The sequence below is a fragment of the Melanerpes formicivorus genome, unplaced genomic scaffold (genome assembly GCF_026170545.1).
Source record: "Melanerpes formicivorus ecotype bairdi unplaced genomic scaffold, bMelFor1.0.p_v2 SCAF_93, whole genome shotgun sequence".
NCBI classification, from domain to species: Eukaryota; Metazoa; Chordata; class Aves; order Piciformes; family Picidae; genus Melanerpes; species Melanerpes formicivorus.
This window is the reverse complement of record NW_027142445.1, coordinates 862,850-885,962: the sequence shown is the minus strand read 5'-3', so window position 1 is coordinate 885,962 and position 23,113 is coordinate 862,850. Positions and strand designations below refer to the sequence as shown.

At 57.6% G+C, this 23,113-nt stretch overlaps 1 protein-coding gene across 1 annotated transcript; it reads right to left on the bottom strand.

Annotated features, from left to right (window-relative positions):
* Window positions 1-400: 400 nt before the first annotated feature.
* On the bottom strand, window positions 401-22,787 carry CUNH3orf70 (chromosome unknown C3orf70 homolog). The gene is made up of 2 exons (XM_068165819.1): window positions 22,600-22,787; window positions 401-3,641 (listed from the first exon to the last, which is right to left on the bottom strand). The coding sequence occupies exons 1-2, from the start codon at window positions 22,772-22,774 to the stop codon at window positions 3,085-3,087; spliced, it is 732 nt and encodes a 243-aa protein (XP_068021920.1). The 5' UTR covers window positions 22,775-22,787; the 3' UTR covers window positions 401-3,084.
* Window positions 22,788-23,113: the final 326 nt, after the last annotated feature.

The window sequence follows — 23,113 nt, the reverse complement described above, 5'->3', positions numbered from 1 at the left end:
GCTGAGGCTCCATCCCTGCAGACATCCAAGCTCAGCCTGGATGTGTTTCTGGAGCTGCAGGGGTTGGACAAGATGCCCTTGGAGGGTCCCTTCCAGCCTACTGCAAGGTGTGAGCTCTGCCAGACAGCAGCAGCCTGGGCCTGCTGCTCTTTTCCCTGCCAGGAGTGGGGCAGCTCTTCTCCAGACCAGTGAGACCTGGGCCGTGTGCTGCCCACCAGCCCCAGGACTTAGCCGGTGGCCAGCCCTGGGGGGCCTGGTGCACTCCCCTGGACATTCTGTTTCTCTGCCCAGCACTGGGGGGGTGGGGGGGATGTGAGGTGTTCTGCCTGCCTGTGAGGGATTCTGCTGGCAGTGGCAGCCATTTCTGTGGTGTGAGGATGCAGAGAGCAGGACCAGCCAGGTGAGTCGCTCAGCATTTTATTCCAGAGGAGATGAACACAGCCTCCTCCTGCCTGCCTGGAGCAGGAGCCCAGGGCATGTCTCTTGCAGCACAACAAAGGAACCAGGGCTGGGGGGGGGCGCTGTTTCTGAGCTGGGGGTGTGATGGGGCATGGGGAGAAACCTGCCCCTGTGCTGGCTGCTGAAACTGCCCAGAACCAGCCCTGGCCCGTGCCATGCTGCTCCACCGATGCCCCCCTGGGACAACAGAAGGGAGAGGCAGCTCATTGTGCTTAAGACATCTGAACAAATCCTGGGTAGGAGACACTCACAGCCTGTGAATATTGCTAATTACTTGGGGTTAGGAAAAGGACCTGACAACAGTGAGGGAGCCTGCAGGAGCAGAGAGCCCTGGGGCAGGCTTGGTCAGAAAGTCCCCAGCTGGCTCTCGCTGCGCTCACAGCTGCCGCCCCGGCTCCTGCTTGCCTGCAAACGGTGAGCTCAGAGGGCCCTGATGCCCCTTCCTGTGCTTGGTGCCTGCAGTGAGAGCTGGCAAGGAGCACTGTGTCTGCAGGAGAGGTCCTGCTGCCCACCCCCTTGGAAGGATGCCTTAGGCCAGCTCACCCCAGTCCTTCCAGGGAGGAGAAGCCACCTCCGGAAGGAAGCTCAGGCAGGCAGAGGAGTGAGCTCTCTCAGCTCCCCACTGGGGTTACAGGGGAAAGGTTAAATGGGTAAATGCTGCAGGTTTATACATAATGCTTCCTTCTACCGAGGGGATGTCTCTGAAGGGGCCAGAGACACTAAAGGGTTGTTAGAAAACCTTAGGTAACCACAAAAGACAAACCCTGCCCTTAAAAAGCAAGAAATGCTATTTAGCTTTACTACAGTCTTCAGTGAGACACCCTCAGAACACCAAAGTCATCCCAAGTGCCTTGGCAGGAGGATGCAGCTGGTCCTGCAAGGGCCCAGGGTGCTCCTGGGGCAAGCACTGCTCTTCCCCTGAGCCATCACAGCTGCACCCCAGGGTCTGGAAGTCTGAGTCTAGAAAGTACAGAGTTACTTTGTCACCATGTACGGGGAACCCCTAGCCCCTGTGCACACCACACACACTGCTGCCTACATCTGCTAACGAGACTGGGTACAAAGTGGACAGGATCAGTACTACGTGGTCAGGGACACTGAGGAATGAGCCTCTGGAGCCACCCTGCAGCAGGGAGGAGCCCCTAGCACACCGAACTGCAGCCTGGCAGTCACCAACCAGGGCTGCACTGCAAACAGCAAACACCAAGGAATTCAGTCCTGGCCACAGCACAGCCACGGCTGACCCCAGCTGCTCCCAGCTGCTCCCAGCTGCCTGAATTCTGAGCACCACCTTGGTTTTTGTCCTGCAGGGCTGACACCAAACCAGCAGTGAGGCAGCTCGCATGTGCCAGCTGCTTGAGGGATGTTTACAGGGAGGCTGGGGAGAGACTGGCACAGGCGGCCCAGGGAGGCTGTGGCTGCCCCCTCCCTGGAGGTGTCTGGCTGGATGAGGCCTTGAGCAACCTGGGCTGGTGGGAGGTGTCCCTGCCCATGGCAGGGGCTTGGAGCTGGCTAAGCTTCAAGGTCCTTTCCACCCCAACCCATTCCATGAGTGACTCTGCTCTTGAAGTGAGTGCAGAGGAGCAGGAGCAGTGTGACCTCAGGCTGTACTGTAACAGGTATGGATGCCGTGGGCACCTCCGGGCACCTCTGTGCTGCCCCAGGCCCTGCTGACACAGTGCTGTTGGTGATGATAAACTTTGTCACGCTTCAGGGCAAACGCAGGCCTGGAGGCTGGCTGGGTCCTGAGTGCAGGGGTGTGGTACCACACAGCACAGGAGGGAGCAGCAGGCAGAGCAGAGCTGGGGGTTGTGTGTCTGGAGGTAGCCACTGCCTTCACTTGGCATCCTCCACCCCACGGGGTGCTGGTCAGGCAGCTGCATGCCAGCTCTGCCTGCTCCTGCCCACGGAGCTGTCAAAGACAGATCTTCCCCAGAGCCATGGAGAGGAAAGGGACCAGCTGGAGCCAGGCAGCTGAGCTGGAGCCAGGCAGCTGAGCAGCAGTCGCCCACTGGGGAGGGTGCAGAGCCTGACAGCCCTCAGCAGATGCTCGGTGCATAGCCTGGAGAACGTTGGAGGCACTTGGGGCATTCTCTAGCTGCCCTGCTGACCCACTGGAGAGTGGTGCCAGCAGCCTCTGAGAAGGGGGGGCACCAGCACTAGAGAAAAGGATGGACAAGGAGCAAGACCAGAGGTGGGAAGAGCCTCTGGTGGCCATGCCTCGTGGAGCTGTCTGAGTTTGGTTCTGCTACTGGCAAGAGTCCTGCACCAGCTCAGCCCCTGTGCTTTGAACATCCTGGCAGATGGTACCATCTCGAGTGCACATCCTGGTGTGATCAGTGCATGGTGGAGCCCAGGCCAAGCTCAGGGCCTGTCTCAGCTGCAGAAGTCTTGAGCCTGATCATCCCCCCAGGTGCAGATGGCTTCGGTCGGGCTGAGGATGTGCTCCAGCGGCTCAGGCTGCTGCTCGGTTACCGACACGCGAGTCCCGCGGCTGCAGTCCAGGAATCCGAACCCTCAGGTGCACTGGAAAAGAGAGATTGTGGGGGAAAACAGAAAAGAGAAAGACTACAAAAGCAACGTCTCCGAGTGGGAGCTGGGCTGCGCTGCTGCCAGCCTGTGGGGTCACACAGTGGTTTCTATCGTCTCGATCACTTCCATCTCACACTGCGAGGGCGACAGGAGCGGGCACTCGTCCGGTTCCCAGCTGCTATCCGGGCTGTAATCCTCCTCTGAACTGAGCTCGGCCACCCCCTCCGTGTCCTCGTCACACGACTCCATGTAGTGAACCCCCACGGCGTTGATGCCGGAGTCCTCGGAGCTGGAGGGGGACGAGCAGTGCTCCGGCTTTGCCGTGCCGCTCTCCTCCGTGCCGAAGGCGCTGCCGGCGGGCACCGGGCGGGGCCCGCTCCTCAGCGGCGGCGCCGGGGGCTGCCGCTGCACGTAGCACATCTTGCCGTTGATGCACTTGACGCGGTAGCTGTCGAGGAAGAGGTCGGCGATGGCGCAGAGCCGCGGCGAGGCCGGCGGCAGCGGCGGCTGCAGGACGGGAGCGAACTTGAGGAAGTGCTGCGTGAGAGACACCGAGATCTGGATGGTGCTGGGGGGCTCCCGGGGCCGCGCCGGGATCGCCGTGCTGGGCAGCTGCTCCACCGGCGTCATGGGCTGGTAGACGTATTTACCTGCGGGCACAGAGGGCGGGGGGGGGGGGGTCATCGCCTGGCACTCGGGCACCGACTCGCGGGCCAGCGGTGACGACCAGCGGTGCCCCGCGGGCAGCGGCCGGGCCCTTCGCACAGCATCGCGCAACGGGAGGGACGGGAAGGGATTCTGCAGATCACACGTCGACCCAGCAGTGCCACGTCCCAAAGTGCCATGCCTACACATTTTCCTGCCCCGAAGCCACCTGCAGGGCATCACTCACTCCACAGAGTTAACTCCAGGAGCACAAGTCCGGAGCGGAGGAGCGGGACGGGCAGCGAGCCTGCCCCCAGCCCTTGCCAAGTAGCTCCCCCCAGCCCTTGCCAAGTAGCTCCCCCCCCCTCTGCTGCAGCCTCTCGCGGGGCAGCAGCGATGTTCCCAGGCCCAAGGAGGCTTCCTGCACAGCTTCCCACGTTGCATTTGTTTCTGGGGACTAAATCAGATTTGCCTGCATTACGAAGCAGAGCTTTTAACACCATTACAATTAGAATGTGAAGGTTGAAAAGAAGGGAATTCTCAAGCCATAGAAATGTGTTTGGCATCCTGATTGTCTGGGTAAGCAGGAAGAAAATAGGATTAGGTTGGGGCTACAGACCTGAACATCTTTCCTAAAAGAAATAAATACAAGAGCAGAAAATCAGCACTTGGTTAGGAAAAACTGAGACCCTGGAGGCTGTGCCTAGGACCTCAACATGCTGCACTTTACTGGGGTGAAGCCTGACAAAGATTGCTGCCTCCCTGGGGCTCCTGCACCATGGAAGCACGGCACCAAAGACCTGCAAGCAGGGAGGCTCTGGCTCGGGCTGCAGATCCTGCCTTGCACAGGCAGGAGAAGGAGCAAAGCACTGAAGGACTGCTGTGGTGCTTGCAGCTCCCAGGTAAGGAGAGAAAGCCACCCCAGTCCCCCAGCAACAATGAGCTGAGCTGTGGTGGGCACAGTTGCCACACCACTCAGCATTTGCAGCCCTGCTCCTGTCGGTTCCCCCTTCCTGTCTCAGAGACCCCAGCTTGGCTGCAGCAGGCTCTGGGGTGCTCACAGGCTCTGCTTCCAGTTCAGCTCCAGGATGTGGCCAGGGAAACCTTTTTCCACCCCTGCTGCTCTGCTGATAGGGAAATGGCTCATGTAAAAGCTGGCTGCACTCTGCTGGGACTCCAAACCCATGGCACAAGGGCAGGACGAACAGAGGAAAGGCTACAGAACAAGGGAGCCAAAAGAGGAGCCCAGGGAGCCAAAAGAGGAGCTCAGGGAGCCCTGGAGCATGGGAGCAGCGCTGCCAGGCTAGCAAAAGCAGGAAGCAGCCTCAGGGAACCAGCACCAGGCAAAGCTGGAGAAAAAAGCCCCCCCAAGCCCTCCCTGCCATGGGAGGGAGCAGCCAGCCAGAGAGCAGCAAGGTGGCAGCAGGAGGTGGCCAGGGGAAGATTTCTGGTCAACAGATTTGAGCAGCTCACCTCCCACACCTCATTCAGGCCCTGTCCTCCTGTGCTCTGTGCAATGATTGCTGTCAGCAGAGCCCTGTGCACAAGCCAGGCTTTGTTCCCTCTGTTTGGCTGTGGCTGGCTGGCACAAAGCCCCCCTCCCCACCTGGCATCCTTTTGTCTGCCCTGCTCTAGTTCCTGGGCAGGACTCAGCAGCATTAAGTGCTGCCCTCAAACACTTCCAGCGCAGGGCAGAGCTTCCTCCTCGGTGCCCTTTGGAGCAGCAGTAGAGGCTTGGGGTCTCTGGGGCATTTTCCAGCTCTTGCTGACACAGCTTCTCTAGGAAGCTCTCTGGGGTAGCTGAGCAGAGCTCACCTTCACAACCTGCTGGAACAGCAGCAGCCCCTGGCTTCCTGCCACCCACTCTACTCCAGAAATCCATCTTTGAACCTTGCAAAGCACCACAGATGACCACTTAGTGCTGCTGGTTGGACCAGTGTCTGCCAGCACTCAGCTCATGGAAACCCAAACCCAGAGAGCAGGATGCTGATTTATTTGGATCTCAGAGCATCACAGAATGGCTCTGGTTGGAAGGGACCTCAGAGATCCCATGGGCAGGGACATTCTCAGCCAGACTCAACGGCTCAAGGTCTCAAGGAATTCAAACCCAGGACTGCTCCCCAGCCCTGCTGCTTGTGGGGCTGGCAGGGATGACTTCTTGATGTAAAATTGCCCTAAAAGCTTAAGTCCCTAAGTTCTCTTCTAAGACACCTTGGTCTGGTTGGAGTCCCACTCAAACAGCAGTGTTTCTGCTGGCCTGAGCAAGCTGGTGGAGCCCAGGACAAAGCAGCACTGTGAGCTCCTCTCCTGCTGCCTTTCTTTTCCCAGGCCAGCAGCAACCTCACTGCCTGTTTGTTCCTGCCAGGGCAGCTGAAGAACTCCACAGCTCAGCTGGGCTGATGAATGCTCCTGGAAATTACAGAGCTCTGCACAAATCCAGATGCCAGACTAGACACCGCCTCCCAGGCTGTTTCCTAGGCAGAAGTTGAGAATTCCATGAAGGAAAAGCCCTGAAGGTGCATCCACAGGCCCACCTCCCAATGCTGGGAGAGCACTTTGCTGCTTCTCAGGGGTTGGAAAGGACCTCCAGAGATCATCAAGTATGACCCCCTGAAATTGTGCCAGGGGAGGGTTAGGTTGGAGAGGAGGAGAAATGTCTTTGGTGCCAGAGTGGTCAGGGACTGGCAGAGGCTGCCCAGGGAGGTGGTGGAGTCCCCAGCCCTGGAGGGGTTCAAGAAGCTGCAGCTGTGGTGCTTCAGGCTATGGATTAGTGGCCATGGCAGTTTGGTTCTGGTTTGGCTCAGTGACCTTAAAGGTCATTTCCAGCCTGAATGGTTCTGTGACTGTGACTTGTCTCTGCTGGAACCTACAGCTCTGCAACGGCACCAGTGCCCTCCCACTGCAAAGCCAGCTGGGATTCTCACTCAGCCTTGCAGGGCTCTCCTGCTGCCACACACCACTCTGCCAAAGAGATCAGCTTAGGGGGGAGGGAAGCCCCCACCAGGAAGAACATCCAAAACCATTCTAATGCTCCCAGGTAGCTCTGGAGGAGGGAGCTAAGCAGAGCAGGGACTAGGGTGCACGAGTGACAGCAGACAGTGTGGGCTGGGAGGCATCTGCTTTATTCCAAGGACAGCTCACTGCATGGTTGCTCTTCCACATCTCCCTGTGGGGGGAGACCCTGGGGATCAGCTTCTCAAGCACTGGTTTTCCTTCTAGCAAGAGAGGGAGTGGTCCCAAGCATCCCTCCAGCAGGAAGTGTTCCACATGCCAGCAGTGTGGCAGGAGGCAGCTGCCCCTCGGCAGAGCTGCCTGGATGCAGCCCCTCTGACATCCAAAGCTGTCTGCAGGTGATGATAACTACAAGCTGCAGCACAGTGTTGCTGCCTGGATTGGCACAGCAGCCCAAGGACAAGGCAGGAGCTGTCAAACACCCAGCTGGCTCTCCAGGAGGCCCAGGGCAGTGGGTGCCAGAGGTGGCAGATGGCTCTGCCTTACCAGACTGGGCTGCCCAGGGAGGGAGCTGGGAATTGTTCCCCACTGACAAAGCAGAGTGTCCTGGCAGATAGAGTTCCTCCTCTACAGAATACAACAAAGCTTACTGCCCCCACCCTGCAGATAGGTCCTGGAGAGCACTCAGCACCCATGTCCAGAGAAGAGCAGTGAGGCTGGGGAGGGGTCTCGAGCACAAGGCCTATGAGGAGAGGCTGAGGGAGCTGGGGTTGCTTAGCCTGGAGAAGAGGAGGCTCAGGGGAGACCTTCTTGCTCTCTACAACTCCCTGAAGGGAGGTTGTAGCCAGGTGGGGGTTGGTCTCTTCTCCCAGGCACCCAGCACCAGAACAAGAGGACACAGTCTCAAGCTGTGCCAGGGGAGGTTCAGGCTGGAGGTGAGGAAGAAGTTCTTCCCAGCAAGAGAGTTTGGACCCTGGGATGTGCTGCCCAGGGAGGTGGTGGAGTCCCCATCCCTGGAGGTGTTCAAGAGGGGATTGGATGTGGCACTTGGAGCCATGGTTTAGTTGTCAGGAGGTGTTGGGTATTGGGTAATAAGTTGGACTTGATGATCCCTGAGGTCTTTTCCAACCTGGCTGATTCTATCATTCTAAGCCTGCCTGAGACACTCAGCACCCCTCTTTCCCCAGGGGGCTTCTGGAAGTGTGATCCTGGACTGAGCACCTCCAGGGTGCTGCTGCTGGGCAGGCTCACAGCCTGCAGCAGTGCCCCAAATGAGTGCCTCTGGCCTTCCTCCTCCTTCCTCTGTCCAGTTACCTACAGAGCATGGGGCAGCAATCTCTGGGCAGCCTGAGCTAACTGGAGGTGTCCTGGTGGTTGGACAAGATGACCTCTGGGGGTCCCTTCCAACCCAATGCAACCTCTGAGTCTGTGCAAACCTTTGGATACCAAGGTTGCCCAAACCATGGATGGCCACCAAGGACTACAGCAGCTTCAAACTGCACTCTGCTTCGAGCACAGGGCAGATTTTCCAGAGGGGCAAATGGAAGGAGAGACCCAGAGCACACTGCTAGTGCAGGCTTCCTTGTGTTCATGGCAGGGCACCGTGGTGTGCCCAGCAAACAGCACAGGCTGTGCTGGCAGCCTGGGGCATGGAATGAGCCACCAGAGGGAAAGGAAAACACTCCAGGCCACTGTTGGATTTACAGCTGGAGCAGAGCTGAAGTGTGCAGTGGGTGGCTGTAATAAAGCATAACTGAAGTGCTTGTTGATGTGGAAGAAGCCTTGCAGATAAAGACAGGCAACAGCTTCATGCTCACCATGCTTCTGCCCTCTGCTTCTTCCAAACCAGGCCAAGCAAGCACCAAGGTTGTTCGAATTCCTGGTGCAAGGAGTGCAAACAGCACTCTGCACAGCTCCAGTACTCCTGGCAGGGCCAGAAGGCACAGTAAGGGCTCCTAAGAGAGCCTGCAAGGACACAAGCCAGCTCTGCAAAGGAACACCAGCTTCCCACCATCACCACCACAGCAGGCCTGCAACAGGACCTCAGCTGCTGTCCCTGGGGATATTCAAGGTCAGGCTAGACAAAGCTCTGGGCAACCTGATCTAGAGGAGGATGTCCCTGCTTGCTGCACAGGGGCTGGACTGGGTGACCTTTGGAGGCCCCTTCCAACCCAAACCATTCTATGGCTCTGCGAAGCACAGCAGGAAACATCAGCAGGCTCTGCCCTACCAGCAGTGCATCCCTGCAAAGAGCATCCTCTGACAGCTGCCCCTACAGCAGAGCACCAACAAACCCTCCCCAGCCCCAGCCTCAGCCAAGCCCTGAGAAGAACCAACCCAGAAAGCTCCTGCAGTGGCTCTGCCAGCAGCCAGTCTGTGCAGTGCTGCTGTGGAGCAGAGGTGTTGGCTGTCACTGCTGTGTGGTGACAGAGAGCTGTGCCAGCCCCTGGCTCAGGGAGCCCTAAGCTTTGCACAAGAAACCAAGCAGGGGGAGGGGGGAATCAGGTTTTCTTCCCCAGATTTGTATCCAATGCTTTTTTTGGTCTTGATTTGCTTTGAACACAAAAAGGCTGAGGGTGGCAAATGCTACCTGCTGCCCAGCCTGCCAGGCTCTGCTATGCACCCTGGCCTAAGAGCAGGGAACTCTGAAGTGCAAACAGACCTTCTGTCCTCCCTGCTCCTTCCTCTTATTGCTTATATGGATTTACCAGACTTAAAGCAAAAGCATCCCTGAAGGCTTGAGAAATGTTTTCCTGCAGTCATAAACCTTCCTAAAGAAGCCTTATTTGCTTAACAACCACTGTGAGGGAGTAGAACATGGACACCCCAAAAAGCAGTGCCCAGCACTGCACACCACTCCTGCTCCTTCCCTCCAGCTCCCCTGGCAAGTGTCACAGCAGCAGCCCAGCACAGCCCCACGCAGGGTTACAGGCAAGGGAAGCCTCCCAGAGCAGCTCAGGCACCTCCAGCAGCACAGCCTGAACAAGGGCTGCAGAGCTGAGAGCTGGCATCCCAGTTCAAGCTCTGAAGCCAGGGGGTTTGCCTCCCAACAAGGGAGGGGGTGTCAGCTGGGGACAAAGTCCCCAGGAGCCAGCAGTGGTCGCTGGCAGCCCAGAGCCAGCTGAGTGCTGAGCTGCAGCCAGAGCAGGGAGAGCAGCAGCACAGGGAGGGGATTCTGCCCCTCTGCTCTGCTCAGCCCCCACCTGCAGCACTGCCTCCAGCTCTGGAGCCCCCAGCACAGGAAGGACCTGGAGCTGCTGGAGAGGCTGCAGAGGAGGCCATGAGGATGATCAGAGGCTGCAGAACCTCCCCTGTGGGGCCAGGCTGGGAGAGCTGGGGCTGTGCAGCCTGCAGAAGAGAAGGCTCCAGGAAGACTTCAAGAAGACTCAGACCTCCAGTACCTGAGGGGGCTCCAGGAGAGCTGGGGAGGGACTCTGGACAAGGGCTGAGAGTGCCAGGATGAGAAACAATGGCTTTGAGCTGGGAGAGAGGAGACTGAGAGTGGAGATGAGGAAGAGATTCCTGAGAGTGAGGGTGGGGAGAGACTGGCACAGGCTGTCCAGGGAGGCTGTGACTGCCTCCTGCCTGGAGGCTGGATGAGGCCCTGAGCAGCCTGTGCTGGTGGGGGGTGTCCCTGCCCATGGCAGGGGACTGGAACTGGATGGTCTTTAAGGTCCCTTTCCAACCCAACCACTCCATGAATCTCTCTGCAAAGCTGCAGTGGGGAGCAGCCTCTTTGCACAGACTCATAGAATGCATTGAGTTGGAAGGCATCTCCAGAGGTCATCCTGTCCAACTCCCTTGCAGTCAGCAGGGACATCTTAACTCCAGCAGGGTACTCAGGGCCCCATGGAGCCTGACCTTGAATGTCTCCAAGGACGGGGCCTCCACCACTCTCCTTGGGAAACCTGCTCCCCCACCCATCAAACTCTCCCCTGCAAATCTGCATCCCACAGCCCTGCTGGGTGGGTTTGTAAATTCAGTACATGAAATAGCAAAAAAAAAAAGGGCTTAGTGCTAAATATTTATTCCCCAAACCCATCCCTGTGCACCATCTGCTCAGGCTTCAGCATCTCCTCATTTCATGCAGCCAGTCAGTGTGCTGATACGGTAACAGAGGAGGATAAGCAGGGATCAGTGTCAGAAGCTACCTAGAAGACAAAGGCATTTCCCAGGCACTAGAGAGAGACAAGGCCCAGGCCTCTTCCAGCTGTCTAGGACATGCTGCAGGGGCAGCCCCTGGATGCCATGGGAATGTTTTCCTGGGAGCCTTCAAACAGGCAGCACACCCCCAGGGGCTCCTGAAGGAAAGTCCTGTCTGAGGGACAGTGCCATGCAAGAAGCACCCAGGGGAGGCAGCCTGTGTGGAGGGCTGGAGGAGGAGGTTGGGGCTTGTAGCGTGGAACAGCCACCTTCTGCTGGCTGCAGCCTGCTTTCCTGGTGGGCAAAGCAAAGCAAAGCAAAAGGTGGCTGTCTCCTTTCCCCTGCCCTGCCCAGGCAGGGGCTAACGCTGGTGGGCTGCAGGAGGCTGCAGAGCTGATCATCTCACCCTGACACAGCTGGTGGAGTCCAAGCTGGGGACAAGCAGCACCTGTGAGTGAGTGCAGACACCTGGAACATGGCTCAGGGTCAGCAGGCCAGGATCCAAACTCAGGGAGCTGAGCAGCAGACGGCCTGGGGGCAGCCAAGCCCCCTGCCCGAGGTGGCTGCAGGCATGCTCTGGCCCCAGCACTGCACCCTGGGCCCCCAGGGGGATGGCAGCAGAGCGCAGCAGGGACAGCGTCCCAGGGCTGAGGACAAGCACTCAAGCAGAACAGTTGTGAGGGCACAGGGGTGGGCTCTGCAGCCAGAACACAAATGCAAGCCTCTTGTTGGAGTTGTTGTACAACACAGGTTAAATATAAACTCCAACTGCTGCTCTGCCTGAACCGAAGTGTGGGGATGTTAAAAAACAGCCCCAGTTGCCAAGCAATCAGATTTAACTTTCCCTGTAGGTTTTTCACTTCCATCTATGTGAACATACTCAGCTATTGGCAAAAACATCTCTAAGTTGCACCAACCACACTTCTTGAACACTGTGATCAGTCCCTACATAAAAACCGAGGGGTGGAAGAACCAAAGGCATTATGGAAACCTCCTCCAGATCTTGTGGACAGAGGAGTTCGTGAAGGGGCTGGAATGGAAACCACACACACACACTCAAGCAGGGCCACTTTGCAAGCAGGAAGATGCAGACATCTAAATCCATAGTGCCTGGCATCCAGTCTGCTGTCAGTCAGCTCTTGATGCCAGCACAGGCTCGTGCCACCCATCCACAGCTGAGCCCACTCCGTCCCAGCTCTCCTTCTGGCCTCTCTCAGTGTTTGTGAGGAAAGCATTTGGGGTTTTGTCCTTTAGAGAAACAAAGCTGTCTGATACAGCCTCATCAAGGAGCAGAACCGAGTCACTCAGGCTGGAGGGGAGCTGTGGATGATGGGAGGCACTCAGAGCCATTACATAACACCAGCCCAAGGTATCCATTTGGTACGAGCTCAGCTCTGCTGGTGGCATGGGCATGAGCAAAGAGCTGCCTGTTCCTGACCGGTGCTGCCAGGGAACTGCAGGTCCTGTGCCAAGTACCTGAGAGGCCTCTTGAGTGCTTCCAGCAAGGCTGAGCACACAGCCAGCTCTGCAGACCTGCAGGATGGAAGCCACAAAGACCAGAACCTGGGGAGCCCCTTTGACTCGGAGGGCAGCGCCGCAGGCTGAGAGCTGTGAGAGGTCCACAGCAGCCACGAGAGCAAGAAGGATGTGGCAGGAGGCACTGCAGCCCTGCACCTTCGCCTTTGGGTGTGAGGAGCAGGCACCTCACAGGCTGAAGCTGCCAGATGGATCTCCTCACCTGCAGAGCCCGGGAAGGAAGCCACATGCCTGCCACAGGACCCTGCTCCCTCCCCTAGTATGGGTTTTATTTCTGAGCTGGCACTCCACAGCCAGAGAAGTGCCTGAAGCCTGCTGCCAGAATGGAGACCCTGAGCAGGGGCTTGGCCCACACCACAGTATCACAGTATAACTAAGGTTGGAAGAGACCTCAAGGATCATTGAGTCCAACCTGTCACCACAGACCTCATGACTAGACCATGGCACCAAGTGCCACATCCAATCCCCTCTTGAACACCTCCAGGGATGGGGACTCCACCACCTCCCTGGGCAGCACATTCCAATGACGAACGACTCATTCGGTGAAGAACTTTCTCTTCACCTCGAGTCTAAACCTCCCCTGGCACAGCTTGAGACTGTGTCCTCTTGCTCTGCTGCTGGTTGCCTGGGAGGAGAGACCAACCCCTTCCTGGCTACAACCTCCCTTCAGGTAGTTGTAGAGGGCAATGAGGTCTCCCCTGAGCCTCCTCTTCTCCAGGCTAAAAAAAAGCTGCTCAGAACACCCTGAGTTCACAGCCATGCCGAGAGCTGCTGGGACACCACCCCAGTGTTTCCTTTAGCAGTAACTCCCTTCTGGCAGCAAACATCCACAGCCTGCCTGCTGAGGCTTCTCCCCAGCAGGCTTCCCAAAGCCAGCAGGTTAACCCTTTGAGCAGCTCCAGCAGAGAGCTGCCACTGCCCTGCAGCAACCAGAGGCTCTTGCCCGCAGATCAGTGACTTTTGGGCAAGCAGGCCCAACAGAGGGCTGGAGCACCTCTCCTGTGAGGACAGACTGAAGGGGTTGGGGCTGTTCAGGCTGGAGAAGAGAAGGCTCCCAGGTGACCTCATTGTGGCCTTCCAGTATCTGAAGGGGGCTACAAGAAGGCTGGGGAAAGACTGCTCAGGATCTCAGGGAGTGATAGGACTAGGGGGAATGGAATGAAGCTGGAGGTGGGGAGATTCAAGCTGGAGGTGAGGAGGAAGTTCTTCCCCATGAGAGTGGTGAAGCCCTGGAATGGGTTGTCCAGGGAGGTGGTTGGGGCCCTGTCTCTGGAGGTGTTTAAGGCCAGGCTGGATGAGGCTCTGGCCAGGCTGATCTAGTGTGGGGTGTCCCTGCCCATGGCAGGGGGTTGGAACTAGATGATCCTTGTGCTCTCTTCCAACTCTGACTGATACTGTGATACTATGATACACACTCCTGGATGGACACAAACACAGCCTCCCAGCTGTGCATGGCAAAGAGAGGCTTGGCTGCAGCACACAGGGACCCCTCAGGAGACAGAGGAGCAGGGATTTCTATTCAGTCCTGTACGAGGCATAGAGGGGAGTCAGTCCTCCAAGAAGTACTTAGAGCAGGAAATTGAATCCAGAGCTTTTCCTGTGGTCTGCTCCTTTCAAGTGCTCTCAGAGGTTTTGTTAATAACAACAGAACAGGTCTGTGTCTAAACAGAGCTGTGCTACAGAGAGGACTTCAACACAAATGCCAGCAGGCACTGATCACAGAGTCACAGCCTGGCAGGGGCTGGAAGGGACCTCCAGAGAGCATCCAGCCCAACCCCTGCCAGAGCAGGGCACCCAGGGCAGGGCACACAGAACACATCCAGGGGGGGTTGAAAAGGCTCCAGAGCAGACTCCACAACCTCTCTGGGCAGCCTGCTCCAGGCTCCAGCAGCCTCACACCAAAGAAGTTTCTCCTCATGCTGAGGTGGCACCTCCTGGGCTCCAGCTTGTCCCTCTTGGTCCTTGTCCTGTCCCTGGGCACCACCAACCAGAGCCTGGCCCCTTCCTCCTGACCCCCAGCCCTCAGCTATTGATAGGCATTGATCAGATCCCTCTCAGCCTTCTCCTCTCCAGACTAAAGAGCTCTCAGCCTCTCCTCACAGCAGTGATGTTCCAGACCCTTCATCATCCTCATAGCCCCCACTGGGCTCTCCCCAGCAGATCCCTGCCCCTCTGGAACCGGGGAGCTCAGCACTGGACACATTATTGCAGGCCTCACCTGATGTTTTCAGAGGGTATGAGGAAGCCAGACATGGCTGTGAGCCCCAGCATCAGCAGTGCATTCATACTGTCATCTGTTGGTTAACCCAAACCAGAGCAACAAAACACAGCCCAGGTCCAGAGGTGCTCCTGTACAAACTGGTGGCTGAGTGGCTTTCCCTTGGAGTCTCCCTTCAGGACAGACTGAGGTGCCACACTTCCCTTCACTGTGCACAGCTCAGTGAAATGGAGCCAGGACATCACAGCTCTTCAAAGTGCAGGTGGAAAGAAGACCTTACACAGCCACAGGCAGCAAATCCTCAAAGTCTTTTTTCCATCACAAGCTGTAAAATCCACCCCTCTGCAGCTCCTGCCTGGTGCTCAGCAATGCCCAGACACCCTGTCCAGATACAGGGACAGGCTGGACAGAGCTTCAAATCCTTTCCACAGCAAAAGCAAGTGAAAAATGCCTACTTCTAGGCCTGTAACCATCCCTCACCCTCCCATCCCAGCCCCACTACTGCACTCCTGTTCAGACTTCTCCCCAAAGGAGGATGCAGAAGCAACTCCAAACACTCAGCCTCAGGGTTGAAACTGTCAGTAGGTTCCAAATGCCTTGGCTGTGTCTCCAACAACTCCATCACCAGGAAGGCCAAGGCTGGATGGGGCCTTGAGCAGCCTGGGCTAGTGGGAGTCGTCCCTGCCCACAGGAGGGGGTTGGAATTGGATGATCTTTCCTGTCCCTTCCAACCCAACCCATACTGTGACTCTGAATCCATGTAGCTTGCCCTGTGGAACAGCACTGCTGGAAATTCAAGGTGCCATCACCAGTGCTAGGCTGGCAACTTCCAGCAAGCTCCAGTCCCCATCATGTCTGGCAGACAGGGACACATGTGAGGCCCTGGCACACTGCTGGCCTCCTGCTTGCTCTGGGATGTGGCAGAGTTTTACTGTCATTGAAAGCCAACACAAAGCCAACCCATCAGAACACAGGCAAGGAGATGTGCAGCACATGCAGCGCTGCAGAGCACCCCGGGGCTTGTGTCAAAGATGTCCTCCAGATCTGCAGCTGCCTCTTTAACACGGAGGGATGAGGAGAAGCTGGCAGGCAGACACAGCTCCTGGCCCCCAAGCTCTCTCACAGCACACTTGAATACCTCCAGCAACCACTAGAGCTCACTTCCCAGTGCCCTGTTACTGGCTGCCTTGCCGATTCCCTGCTCACAGCTCCCGCGGGCAGGCTGGGCTCTGAATAATTACACAGGCTTCAAAGATTGCCAGAGCCCCTGCTGAGAGCTTCTGTGGCTCCAGGGACACCGTGGAAACGCTTCCTGCGTGCACAGAGCTGCTTAGATGCTGAGCACATCAGCAGGGAGCGGGGAGAATCCCAGCACCTGGCCAGCTGGGGTGCGCACTGCCCGAGGACAGGCAGGAGAGGGGATGTGAACACCCACCACAGGGCAGCAGGCTGCCCTCAGCAGAGAGCTTTCACCAGCTCTGGGGGACAGAAACGGAATTGGTTTGGGTTAAATTGTTATCAAATAAGACCACTGGTATTTGAGTAGAGAGGAGGGTAAGAAACAAGGCTCTGCTGGAGGGCAGCCAGGTGCAGTGGCTACCCTGGATCAAGCCATCCAGGATCATTGCCTGGCAGCAGCTGTGGCAGACAGACAACCACCTCCCCCTGCCCAAGCACACAGCACAGACCGACCCCAGACCACAGCTGGCTGGGGCAGCACCAGGGAGCCTGCAGGCACAGCAAGGAGGGATGGAGAGCCAAGAGAGAGCCTGGGCCCCTGGTCAGCAGGCAGATGAACAAGGAACATAAATACCCTCTGGTCCTGGCCCCTGGCACAGGTGCCAAAGCAGACCCCAAGAGCAGCCAGAGGACATGTGCCCTTTGGGGCATGCCACCCATCACAAACCCCACCTTCTCCTGGCCGAGGAACGAGTCTCCTGGATGCCTGGCCAAGCCTGCCTGGCCTCACACACTGCTGCCAGGGCTGGAGCCAAACCTGGCTGTGCCAGTGCCGTGATTCCGTGCTGCACAGCAGGCAGCAGGAAGCTCTTTCAAGGCACGCCTGCCCGTGCTCTACACCACTTGGCAGAAGGCAAGGGTGGGGTTTAAACCCTCTACTGCCACCACAGCCCTGGGGCACGGCTGAGCCTCGCGGCAATTCTTCTCTGACCACCCCAAGGAGACCTCACAGCTTTCACCCATGCTCACTTTCTTTGCTTGCCAATGAGCCAAACAGCTGAATCTTGCAGAAGTGGTGGGACTGAGATGGAGTTGCTGGGTGTTTTCCATGCAAGACCCGCAGGAGGCTTTCAGGAACTCAAAGGCTGCTTTCTTGAATTCAAGGCAGCACAGCCACCATTTATTGACACAAGTGCTGTGAAACAGGAGTGCTGTGGAGCCAGCACTCTCAGGGATTTTGGATGACCACCACAGGATGTGCTGAGTTCTGCAAGGTGTTCAGCAGAAGGCAGGATGCCCTGCATGAGACAGCTGCACAGAGTGCCTGACCTCTGCATTGTATCACACAGTCTCACTAAGGTTGGAAGAGACCCCGAGGATCATCGAGTCCAACCTGTCACCACAGGCCTCATGACTAGACCCAGGGATGAAGCTGGCCTTGGCACTGTACCAGTGGGATACTCTCTCTGGAAGTAAAATTGGCAAAACACAGTCCAAGTCCATCAGGACAGATGCATCCCCAAGGACCTGATCCTTTCTGGCAGAAGCAGGCACCACCAGACAACACCAGTGCAAAATCAGAGCTGCAGCAGGTATCTAGAGGTGAGGAGAGGAAGGCTGCAGACCTGCCTCGGGCACACGTTGGCTCTGACTCTGGAAAGAGCAGATCTGAGTAACTTAAAGCTCTCAAAACCCCACAAGGCTGTCAGAGGGGAAGGGAAGAAGGGGGACAAGGGACTGTCACCCTGGCAAGGGGGGTGCATGCAGGGATAGCAACAGAAATGGGCAAAGGGACAAACAGGGGCTGAAGCCACAACACCTCTTGGGCCAGCACCTTCTTCCCTGTGGGGGAGAGGACACTGAAGGCTTGAGCCCTCATCCCACTTCCAGAAGGAGACAGGAGCTGTGAGGCAGCAGGCAGGGGAGGGTGTTGTAGACACCTCTTGCAGATACAACATGCTGGCCACAGAGCCAGGCACTTCCAGTGACACCCTGCCAGCCCTCACACCAGCAGCCTCCCCAAGCCCATCTGGCACGTGCTGGTCATGGAGGTTTTGGTTGGGTTCAGGGCTCCCAGGCACAAGAGCACATCAAAGCAGCACCCCCCACCTCAGAGGGAAATCTGCTCCCTACCAACTCCAAGACAGACTGGAAGTGACCCCAAAGCAGCTCCCAGAAGCCCTGCAGACACCCCCAGCACCAGAGGTGCTCCGAGCTGCTTGGGTCTCCTGCACAGTCTCTGCTGTTGCCTGCCAGCTGTTCTTGCTGGTTTAGGGGCAAAGAAACACCAGAGGTAAGGAGAGCACTTCAAGCACTGCTTCCTGCAGAGCGTGCCAGCAGGGATGGCTTTGGGGAGTTCAGACCAGGCTCCTCTCCATTATTACATCTACAGCCAAGTGGCTCTGCAATGCTAAATTGCTTCTGTCCCTGTACCCCCTAGATGTGCTCCTGAACCCCCCAGGAGCCAGCCTGCTCAGTTTCCACAGGTCCCTCAGCGTGAGCACCCTTGCTCCAAGAGCTAACATTCTCCAGGGCCTTCACCACTGATGGGAAGTAACATTCCAGAGGCCATTTTAATTGCTACAGAGCTTCCTGCACCCCAACACAACCCTTAAAGAGTCAGAAAAGCACTTTGGTGAAGCCTCTGAGGATTCCCAAGCCAGTGTTAGAGCACTGCACCCATGGAGGAGAGCTCCCAGCCCTGACCTCACATCATTTCCCGTTATAGGATTCATCCTTACCCCCTTCAAGCCCAACTCAACTCATTCTGCAGGAGCAGGGTACAAGGAGATCCTCAGCTCTGAAATATGCACTAGGAAATAAGGAGGGAGCACACTTCTGTGTGGGGTCAAGACACTGAGCCCTGTGGCTGTCTGCATGCCAGAGCATCACAGGGCAGCTGTAGCCCAGACTCCTTCACCATCATCAGGAGCCAAGCAGGAAGCCTGCACTCTGCCAAAACTGTCCTGACTTCTGCAGCCTGTGATAGCCATAGGAAAGCTAAGGGTTGGATGGGATCTCAAATGGTCCTTCCAAGAGGGCAGCAGCTTCATGTACCTCAGAGGAGCAGTTCTGGTTGGAAAACACCTCCAAGATCATCAAGTGACACCAGAGGACACTGGCCTGAGCCTTCCTTAAAGGCCTCCATGGACCATGATCCCTCACTTAAGTGCTGTTCCCTTGCTTCATTTCTCTTCCCAGCTAAAATGTTCTCTGATACCCAAACCTAAAAAACTCTGCTTGCCACAGGCAGGTGATCAGTGCTTATCTTCCAGGCCTGTGTAGAGAAGGACCAGAACACAGCTTCCCTTGCCAGGCTGCCCTCACACTGTGCAAAGCTCCCCTCTGCCCACCAATCTTTCACAGCCCCAGCAACTCCTCTGCCTTTGCAGCCCCTTGTGAACCCTGTTTGCTAAGCTGTGGTCTCCTACAGCAGCTCCCCAGTTCTCCTGCAGCTCTTTAAAATGCAATGCTCAGACAAAGCCATCAGCCTGGGTTCATCATTACTGAGCTAAAGAGACTAATTAAAGTGCACCCTGCAATGCTGCTGTGAATGCAGCTCCAAGTGAAGGCTTCTGGCTTTGGATTGAGCAGAAAGGCCTCCTGCTGATGCATGCTGGGTTTGTGACCCATCCTCACCTCCACATCCTTCTCCACCATGACATTTCCTCAGCTGCTCCCAGCTCCACATCTGCCTCCTCCTCCTTCCCAGGCCGAGCCCCAGCTGGTTTCACATAACATCTCTGATTAGAAACACCACCCTGGGCTCTGCTCCTGTACTCCAGAGTGCTCAGGAGCTCACAGAGCTTGATGGTGATCACAAATTACTAAGCCTATGGAAAGCTTGCAGAAGAGTGTAGCCAGGTCATAACTTCAGGGTCTTTGTGGCATTGATCAGGTGCCAATGAAACATACTGGAGAGGGTCCAGGAGAGGCCACCAAGATGATCAGAGAGGGCTGGAGAACCTCTCCTATGAGGCCAGGCTGGGAGAGTTGGGGCTGTTCAGCCTGCAGAAGAGAAGGCTCCAGGGAGAGCTCAGAGCAGCTTCCAGCACCTGAAGGGCTCCAGGAGAGCTGGGGAGGGACTCTGGACAAGGGCTGGGAGTGCCAGGATGAGGAACAATGGCTTTGAGCTGGGAGAGGAGAGACTGAGACTGGAGATGAGGAAGAAATTCTTGGTAGTGAGGGTGGGGAGAGCCAGGCACAGGCTGCCCAGGGAGGCTGTGGCTGCCTCCTGCCTGGAGGTGTTGAGGGCCAGGCTGGCTGAGGCCCTGAGCAGCCTGTGCTGGTGGGAGGTGTCCCTGCCCATGGCAGGGGGCTGGAGCTGGATGAGCTTTAAGATCCCCTCCAATCTAAACCATCCTAAGCATCTAGGAATCTCTGTCCCTGTGCAGCTGGTGACTACAGCACCTGCCAGTTGTGCCACCACCCAGTGCTCATTTCAGGGCACAGAACCTTGCTCTGAACTGATTTTAGCTGAACACCAAAGCAAGGTGAAACCCCTGAGTGTGTCACTAACTCAAAGAGCAGCTCTCAGCCAAGCCAGAGGGAACTTTTCAGGCTCCTTTTGCCTAAAGTGTGCACGAGGGGGAATCCAAGAGCTGAAACTGTGGGGAGGGATGGACAGACTTCAAAGGAGAACAGGATGTCAGGAGACATCTTCAGCAGCACCAAGCCCTCACATAAGAGTCCAGCTTTAACCCTGGCCACCCAGGCTTTAAGAGGAGAAAAACCAAAACCTGCTCCCCTCCCAGCCCCCAGCTTCACCTCCCCAAAGCAGCTCCTGCTCCCCTCCCAGCCCCCAGCTTCACCTCCCCAAAGCAGCTCCTGCTCCCCTCCCAGCCCCCAGCTTCACCTCCCCAAAGCAGCTCCTGCTTCCTCTACACCATGCTCCCCCAAGCCTAAAGAGCTCCTGCTCCACCACCACCATTTGCTCCACCACCATCATTTTTGGAGCCATCCCAGAGCTGGGTGCAAGACCCTCACCAGCCAAAATAACCACCCAGAGAAGCTCAGCCCCAGCAAGGAGCCCCAGCCAGCACCTGTGGACAATACTGGAGTAGCCATCCAGCCTGGTCCTAACAACCAGGGGGCCACCAAGGCCCCCCAGCCTTTGTCACCATCACCAGCAATGAGAGGAAGACCCTCTGCCCAGATGGGCTCAACTTGGGGATACTGCCTTTCCTAGTGGGACTAAAAAGGGGAGTGGGTGGGGAGGGCCAAGTGGCCACAGCTGGGAAGGGCAGAGACTCCAATAGAGCCCAGGTGCTCTGGGTTTGAGGGGGAAAGGTGAAAATGGGGTGGGTGGGGTGGCCACAGCTGGGGAGGTGGTGGTGACAGGATGGGAAATAACTTTGTTTTCCATCCCTCTTCCCTGCTGCACAACTGCAGCTCATGGTTGGCTTTGCCTCCATGCAAAAAGAACAAACCCACCGCTGCTTCACAAACTAAAGCACAGTGGTGGCTACTGCAAGGAAACCTTTCCATCCCTATCACTTTGCTTGGCAGGAAACCCTGTGCCTGTCAGATCAAGATCACAAGTTTTAACAACAACAAAAGTTCTGCAAGAGTGAATTTTTCCCCTGGATACCAGCAGACAACAGCAGGATGACTGAGGGGCTGGAGCACTGCCCTGGGAGGAGGGGCTGAGAGCCCTGGGGCTGCTTAGCCTGGAGAAGAGAAGACTGAGAGGGGATCTAATAAATGTTTATACATATCTGAGAGCTGGGGGTCAGGAGGGAGGGGACAGGCTCTGCTCACTTGCACCCATGGTAGGACAAGGGGCAATGGATATAAACTCCAGCACAGGAGGTTCCACCTCAACATGAGGAGGAACTTCTGCACTGTGAGGCTCACAGAGCCCTGGAGCAGGCTGCCCAGAGAGGTTGTGGAGTCTCCTGCTCTGGAGACTCTCAGTCCCCACCTGGATGTGTTGCTGTGTGACCTGTGCTGGATTCTATGGTCCTGCTCTGGCAGTGGGGGTGGGACTCAATGATCTTTGAAGGTCCCTTCCAACCCCTAACATACTCTGATCCTGTGATCTCCACGCACAAAACAGCCTAAGTGCAGAGCTCCATCCCCATTCTGTGCCCTGGCAGCACCAGGCTGTTTGAAATGCCTGCTCCTCAAGGCTCTGTGCAATTAATTATTCATCAAAGTGTGTTTGGACATCTACAGCTCAATCCCAGCCTCCATGATTATGCACATCAGCATCCTGAACACAGAGATTAAAGTTGTCAGGCACCCAGTTGGATCAGCACTGGGGTTTGAGGCAGTTACTATGTGCTATATATATCCTAAAGCAGTCACTTCTCTCCTCACAAGACTTTAAACCGTATGCCTGTAAGAAGAAAATCACAGAATCACGACTTCAGTTGGAAAAGACCTTGAAGATCATCGAGTCCAACCATGATCTAACTCCACAAACCACCGGAACCGACAACGAAGGAGCTGCTTAATGGTTCCCTCGATGTGAAGGGCTGCTGCTGCCGCTGCTGCATGCGGTGTGCCAGGGCAGCAGCCGGCCCCGGCAGCAGCTCGGCCCCTGCGCCCGCTCCCCGGCTCCGAACGGTGCCTGGACGCCGGGCCCCGGTGCAGCTGCCCCGCTGCCCCCCACCAGCCCGCCCGCCCGATCCGCCGGGAGCAGACCCATAGTTTGGGGTTCCATCGCAGCAGGCTGGGCCCTGGGTTCCCTGCACCCCGCCGGGGCGTCTCCAGCCGCCTGGGTAGGGACAGCTCCGGCGGGGCGGGCTCCTCACCACCGGCCGCTGCGGGGCCGAGCGGGGACAGGGCGGGACGGGGCCGCGACGGCCGGACAGAGCCGGGACCGCTGGGATCGCTGGGACCCCTGCGACCCCTCGGACCGCTGGGATCGCTGAGACCCCTCGGACCGCTGGGACCCCTCGGACCGCTCGGCCGCTCGCTCATTCACTCACAGTGGCACCATCCCAGGTGGCAGCACCAGTGCAGGCGGAAGCAGCGGCCGTGGCTGTGGGTGGCGCAGAGCGAGAGTCCGTCGCAGGGCTGGAAGTCAGGTCTGCCCGCGCAGCTGCGGGCCAGCGCCTGAGCCTCGTCCAGCTTCTCGCTCTTGGCCGCCGCCGCCCCGCTCATGGCGCCTGCCGCTCCGCCCGCAGCCCCCGCGCCGCAGCGGCCGGGAGGAGGAGGAAGAGGAGGTGGCGGTGCTGGAGGAGGAGGAGAAGGAGGAGGAGGAGGAGAAGGCGACGAGCTGCAGCGGGGACCGCCCGCTCGCCCAGCGCCGCGGGCAGGGCTCGGCCGCCCCGCTCCCGCCGGCTCCTCCCCGCCCTGCCCCGCCCGGGGACCGCGGGATGTCGCCGCTGCCTCCCTGCCGCCCTCCCGCCCGCCCTTCGGCATCACAAGCTGCCCCGAGCCCCGCTGACCGCCCGGAGCCGGCCCGGGAGTGCGCAGAGCCGGACGGCCCGGGGCGAAGCC